The 7,435-nt window shown below is 35.7% G+C and overlaps 1 protein-coding gene across 1 annotated transcript; it reads right to left on the reverse strand.

The window, feature by feature from the left end:
• Positions 1–459: 459 nt before the first annotated feature.
• Positions 460–6,447, reverse strand: LOC132282604 (cell division control protein 48 homolog A-like). The gene is made up of 9 exons (XM_059784335.1): positions 6,212–6,447; positions 4,930–5,095; positions 4,622–4,850; positions 3,737–4,503; positions 3,415–3,636; positions 2,424–2,495; positions 1,915–2,196; positions 1,373–1,732; positions 460–992 (listed from the first exon to the last, which is right to left on the reverse strand). The coding sequence occupies exons 1-9, from the start codon at positions 6,268–6,270 to the stop codon at positions 699–701; spliced, it is 2,451 nt and encodes an 816-aa protein (XP_059640318.1). The 5' UTR covers positions 6,271–6,447; the 3' UTR covers positions 460–698.
• Positions 6,448–7,435: the final 988 nt, after the last annotated feature.

A 7,435-nucleotide genomic window follows, 5' to 3' on the forward strand; every position in this document is an offset into this window, starting at 1 on the left:
TTTTGGTGTCAAATGTTGAATGTTGGTCGATAGATTTTGTAAATTTTGGTATCAGATATTGGTTATGTAATGTGTAATGACTTGGTACAAGTTTATTATGGATTTTGGGACTCTGAATGGCTATTTTTATGAAGTTAAATGTTGGTTATTAATCTGTTTCAGGATGTGTATATATATATATAAAATTTATATTCATTCATCTGGGATGTATATATATAGTCTATATTCTTAACATTATTGCTGTTTGTCATAAGGGGTAGTTTAGTCTAATTCTTTAACTTGTAAAGTTAAAAAAGTCAATTAAATGGTTATGATCAATTTTTCAAGTCAGTTGGCTTCAAAGGGTCTCTTTGTCTAAAAAAGAGATAACTTTCGTCTGATTGTTCTTTTGCCACCCCATTTGCCATGGAATTCAAGGGCTTGATGTTTGTCTTATAATTGAAAAAACAGACAGAAGAATATTGTAAAAAGATTCTAGATTGACTTATTTTATTTATATTGTTCATATGCTTGTTTTAATCAATAGACCTTGTGCTAACTTATCTCTCCCCGAAATTGTATCATGCTTGCATGACCCCTAAACAAGTATGATGGCCGATACCCAACTAGTATTATAAACTTATGATATCCCTCCCTAATGTCAAAGAAGTCGATGCTACACATCAACTGCAAAAGCTCTAGATTGCATTGACTTCAGTTCAGTTGTACAGGTCTTCATCATCGCCAGCACCAGTGGCAGAAGCAAAGGGGTCTGCAGTTCCAACTGTTCTTGCAGCATGATCTGAGAACCGAAACTCAGATCCAATTCCACGAGATTGCTGTAAAGTTTGAGCAAAGCGTTGATACTTCCTGATGTCCGCATCACTGACACTTCGTCGGGCATATTTCATCGACTCCTCAAAGTGAGCTGCCATAATCTCGGGGACATCCTCGACATCATCTTCTTCCATCGCTTCAGGGTTCTCCATCTTCTTTCTCTCCCTTTCAATATCCTGTCATCCCCAAGGTGTAAACATCAGTATATATACAAGGGGCAAAAGCCAAAAGTGGGGGCAGAAAAAACAAAGTACTGTTCCTAAAACTCAAATGCAGATATGGAGTAAAAGAATAATGCAAAGGTGAAGGAATCCCCATAGGGACAAAGTGGGCGAGTTTTCAAATAGGGTTAAAATCACAATTTCAAAAATAATCATGAACCTGGAAGATATCCATTCTCTTGAATGCTGTTGACTTCCTGTGCACAAAGCAACTGGCTTTGCGCTGTGGGTCAGTTACCTCTAATTTTATTCCTTCAAAATAATGGATAGATTTTGACATATGCAAGCAAGCTAACGCAACCAAGGTACATCAAGTTGAAGAAATATTGTTTTACCTTCTCAATATCTTCTCTGATGGCATATTTGCAGGCACGCTGAGAAATTTCAGTTATATCTGCACCACTAAATCCATGTGTGTACCGTGCAAGAGCTGACAGGTCAACATCTTTGGAGATTGGAGATTTGCGCAAACATGCTTTGAAGATCTGAAGACGGGAAGCTTCATCTGGTAGTGGGATGTAAATCAACTGATCAAGACGTCCAGGCCTAAGCAATGCTGAATCAATAATATCTGGCCTATTTGTTGCCCCTATGATGAAAACTGTTTTCTTCGCATTCATCCCGTCCATTTCTGTCAATAGTTGGTTTAAAACTCTATCTGCAGCGCCCCCTCCATCTCCTCCCGAGTTGCCACGCTGAGATTGGGACAGGGTCGAGCAGGATTGAGATTAATAATTTGCAGAAATAAATCAATGTGATGCAACAAGAATCAAGTGAAAAGTCACTGCTCTATATCTGTCAATTGAGCATACTTCGATGGATGCGAGTCATGTTGCCAAAAGATTTAACTTATCGAAAAGGGCTTAGAGATTGGTACCTGATTGGCAATGGAATCAAGCTCATCAAAGAAAAGTACACATGGAGCTGACTGACGTGCCTTGTCAAATATCTCTCGGACGTTGGCCTCACTTTCTCCGAACCACATTGTCAGCAACTCAGGTCCTTTGACACTTATGAAGTTGGCTTGACATTCATTAGCAATTGCTTTAGCAAGTAGAGTTTTGCCACAGCCAGGAGGTCCATAAAAGAGAACTCCTTTAGAAGGTGACATGCCAAACTTTTCAAACTTCTCTGGATGCTCGACCGGATATTGGACAGTCTGCCAGCAGTCACAAATTTGTTATGTTATCACATTCATCTTGGGCAAAATAGTAAGCAAAACCAGTAATGGAAATCTAGTCAACTAAAGTAGAGAGAGAGACAAGTAAATGAAAACTTGAGAATTTACAAGAAAATATATTCAGTATTATAATTCAGGGGGAACAAAATAGTTCGTAGTATGCATAAAAATGTAGCTATGAACTTATGAATTATAAATAAATATACCTCTTGAAGCTCTCTCTTAACATTGTCCAATCCACCAATATCCTCCCAGTTGACATTAGGAACCTCCACAACCTGCAACCAAGATAAGCAATGTTTGTAATGTTCATGCGACTATCTAACGATACCAAGGAAACATTTGCAACAACTCCTAGTAGCCAATAACCAATTCTCAATTTCATAAGAACAATATAATCCATTTATGCAAAGGAAAACTTATTATCTCAAAGAAAGAAACTGTCATTGCGTGCAAATGAGTCCATTGCTCAGAAAAATATATATATTCGGCCAAACTCATCCTCATCATCCCTGCCTATATCCCATATGAATGGATTGGCCGCATCAATTCTCTTTTTTCACTCTTTTCTATTATAAGCCATCTATTTAATTAAAAAAAAAAAAAATTTAATGAGTAAAAAACTTTTTTTGTGTGGATAATGTTGTGTGAGTTTTGGTTGATCTCTCTATCTCTCATCTTGTATTCCTCTTCTTACTGGTGCATTTATAGGTATTCATTGTATACATCCATATCATCCAACTCTACTTTCTCTTATTCTATCATTAATAGGTGCTCTCAATTCAGCTACATGAATGCCTTATTCTTATTTCTTTTTTAAAAGCTCAACAGCTCTGCTCCATATAAGATAGCTGACCTAATACTTAGTCATATAAAATTGTCCTTTAAATTTATTTGATAGTCTTTTATCAAATAAAACAATAGTAGCATGTCTCCTTTTTGTCCAACCTGATCCAATTCTACTAATTATATTATAATCTATCTGTTCGTCCTATTGTATTATTGATCCTAAATATCAAAAACTATTATTTTGGACAACCCCTTGATTTGGAATTGTTATTATGATATTGTCAATCTTAGACAGTTGCTAAATATATATTCCATATATTCTACCAGACTAATTTCCCTAAAAACAGATGGCACTCAAAACAGATATTTTCGAATTAAAATCAGACACAGATGATCATAAAGCCTTACTGTTTCACGCAAGGCTGATGGATTCGAAGCCCCCAATGCAGTTTGGAAGTGCTCATTAGTCACAGCCATGGAATTCAATATTTCAGCATCAATTGTCTCATCCTCTAAATCAATCACATCCATTTTCTCCCTGATGCATTGAAGAGCACCTTCCGTGCATAGAGCAGCAAGATCTGCACCAACATAACCATGCGTATCTTTCGAAACTCTTTCAAGATCAACCTGTAAAACATTATCAATAAAAAAATGATCATATTGGTTCAATTATCGATAGTAGTGCAGCAGTAAAGCAGTAAATGTGAAAACAGTAATCGAATCTTACATCTTCAGCAAGTTTCATATTTTTTGTATGGATCCGAAGAACTTCCAATCTCCCCACTTCATCAGGTACACCAATGTCAATCTCTCGATCAAATCTACCAAATCTCCTCAGAGCAGGGTCAATACTATTGGGCCTGTTCGTAGCCCCCATGACAATCACATGAGCTCGTGCCTTGAGGCCATCCATCAAGGTCAGGAGTTGGGATACTATACGCCTCTCCACTTCACCGTGTGTCTTTTCCCTTTTTGGAGCAATGGAATCTAGCTCATCAATAAAGATAATAGATGGGGCATTCTTCTCAGCTTCCACAAATGCCTTCCTCAAGTTGCTTTCACTCTCACCAGCCAACTTTGACATTATTTCAGGCCCATTTATTAAGAAGAAAAAGGCACCAGTCTCATTAGCTACAGCTCTAGCAATCAGAGTTTTTCCAGACCCAGGTGGCCCATAAAGCAAGATACCTTTCGGGGGCTTCACACCAATTGACTTGAAGAGCTGTGGGTGCCTTAGAGGAAGTTCTACTAGCTCACGGATCTGAGCCATTTGCTTCCTTACACCACCTACATCATCATAGCCAATTTCATTCAATCTCTCCTCATCCTCGCGCTTGATGGGTTCTCCTCCGCAAAAGATCTCTGTATCTGGTGCAACAACACAATATTCACCGGGATCTGTCTCAACTACCTTGAATTCCACACTGCGCATTCCACCTCTAACTATGAAAAGGTCACCCTTCCTCACAGGTCGGTAAGATTCCAAGAAATATGCTGTTGTATCAAGAAGAAATAATCAAACAAAATCAGAGATGAATTAGATAACATAATACAGAGTGAGAATGAGAAAACAGAATAATGAGATGAAAAAAAAAGCTCGGTGTATACTTACGCTTCAGGTATACATCAAACAAGTTGCCTGTAAGACCTTCAACTGAGTCATCAATAGGAAGAATGTGAACCCGCTTTCCGTACTTCACATCAGGACATTGGTGGACAGACACAACATCTCCAAGGCGTACCCTGAGGTTAGCTCTAACAACTTTGTTCATTCTAATTTTGGGTTCTTCACATTCTCCATCGGCAATAGCAATGCATACTGTATCTTTTCGTTTCTTCCCCTGTATCACAGACAGATTCTTTGTAAACTCTCAAAAGCAAATCCAACCTTGAATAGGGAAAACAGAAGAGGAAAATCACCTTGATCAAAACTGTGTCTCCTCGAAAGAGCTGAAGAGCTTCCATTTTAGTAGGGTGCATGGAAACCACAGAATTATCATCATTTATGGCTTCGTCGACAATAAGACGGTTGGGTGACTTCTTGCGTTCCAAAATAGCAGTGGAATAATCTCTCTTATTACTTCTCCTAATATAAGAGATTAATTGTTTTCATATAAATGGAAATCCAAAAACTAGATAATTTCTAAACAATGGAAAATCATATAAGAATGAGAACCCATAGTAATTAATAATTTATGCAAATTGAGCTCATAGAATGAAGAAGCCATTATGTGGTGCACTACATTCAGTCCACCCCTCCCAACAACCCGCATTAGTAAATCAATTCTTTTCTTTCCCTCTTTCCGTAAACCCATATGATAAAAGCACAAATACAAATTATCATATAAGTTTTAATTTGAACTGGTACATAAGAAATTTCATAACATGGAAAAGATTGTCTTCAAATAAATAGGTCAAATAAATAGGTCAATGTCAGCTCGAGCTATGTACCCAAGACGAGCACAACAACAAACCCACCCCGTTGACAACCAGTGATGGAGCCATGAGTGTGCATAATTATAAAATTGCCCCCAAAAAAGTTTTACCACTCTTCCACCTATCTAGTGTAAATTATTCCCAGTTCTATCCCAACTCTCTAAAGCTTGATAGGCTTTGATTGTTGATAGTGAAACTAAAAAGAGATGTATGGGTAAGTATTCAATTCTGGAGCATGCAGCCTAATTTCAAAGTCGACTGGATGTACAACAATTTTAAAAGATCATTCAAATTCTTTCATGAAAATCTATAGTGTTCATAATTGAACTACCCAATAAAGAGTCCAAACTGTTACTATCACGTAAGTTATTCTAGAGCACAAACACGTGTTTCCAAGCTCAGAAATTCAATTTTTCCCTTGTTAATTAAGGCATAACCTTCAAAAAAATTGATCTCTTCTACCATAACCATGTAGAGTCAAAATCATATTCACGTCGAACTCAAAACAAGCTAAAGTTAGGGTTTATGCCCAAGAAACACATACGGTTAAGATAAGAACACAAAGGTGGGTCCAGAACAAGCACAACGAATGAAACTATACTAAATTCAGTGAATTGAGTGCTTTAAACTATGAAAAAACACGAATTTGTAGATGAAGAACACAGGTGGGTCCAAAACAAGCCCAACGAATGAAACTATACTAAATTCATTGAATTGAGTGCTTTAAACTATGAAAAAACACGGTAGATGCTATGAAAAAACATACGAATGGGTAGATGAAGAACACTGAACATTGTCTGGGGCGGATGAGTTAGGATCCGCCATTGTTATCTGAGCTTCAATGTTAGGGTTTCACAGCGTCCGATTTTGACTGGTTTCAGGGTCAGTTTGCTTTCTGTGATCGTAGTAGATAGATCATAGATATATAGAGACCAAAGCTCGAAAACGTTCCTTCCGATTGTAATTGGGATTCTCTTCTCTTTCCTGTTTTTTTTTTTTCCTTCCACGTGTTCGCTTACCCTTTGTTTCGAACCAAATTCTTTTAAAATTTGGGATTAGAAGGAAAAGGAAAGTTGAATTATAAATTTAAAAAAAAAAAAATTGAATTATAAATCGAAATACAATTCTAGACTTTGTTTGTTTTGTGACACGGATATTTTTTACGATTAAAAAAAAAGTTGCCTAAAATATCCAATCTCCGCATTAATAACTATTAACCAAACACATTTAAGTGCAATATTTACTATAAAAATAGTTTAAAAAATAATTCTAAATGAGCTCTTCATTTTTTTTTTAAAATTAGATTTTAAAGGAAAAAAAAAAATTGCTCATTAGTTATAAAATACTATTTTCTAAGACCAATTTTCAGCCACTTTTATGCTTAAGAAAAACTTAACCGATAATTCTCATACCTTTCAATTTTTATTTATATTTTGATATTGAAAATTTGAAATCTTTCATTAATAAATCAATCAATCACACCCAAAGTTTTCTACAAACACTTCAAAAATTGTGTCTCTAATGATATAATCCAATAAATTTATGGAATGAATATTTCTTTATTGATTTTTCATTCATTAAGAAATCAAATCAATTTGGCCCAAATTTTTCTACAAACACTTCGAAAATTGTGCCTCTAATAATACAATCCAATAAATTTATGGAATGAATATTTCTTTATTGATTTTTCGCTCAAATTTTTTCTTTGGAATTTTGGAAACTAATCCGTAATAAAAAAATTTGATGTAAAATAAAATTAAAAGTGCATACCTTGGAATATTTCATTAATTGATAAGAACAAATCTATGTAGGCAAAAATAATAATAATATGAAGAAATTCAACTATTTCGGATTAATTTAGTGGGGTAGGTGGGAAGGCTCCAGATCTCTCAAGGCGTTCGCTTGAGCAACCTTACCCATGTAATTTTTGAGTCATTTTTTTAATTAATTATTAATCTATTTAATCTTTTTTTTTGCGCAGGAGAAAGTG

The sequence above is a fragment of the Cornus florida genome, unplaced genomic scaffold (genome assembly GCF_030987335.1).
Source record: "Cornus florida cultivar Cherokee Brave unplaced genomic scaffold, ASM3098733v1 CherokeeBrave_3.0.0_Hap2_Chr11, whole genome shotgun sequence".
NCBI classification, from domain to species: domain Eukaryota; kingdom Viridiplantae; phylum Streptophyta; class Magnoliopsida; order Cornales; family Cornaceae; genus Cornus; species Cornus florida.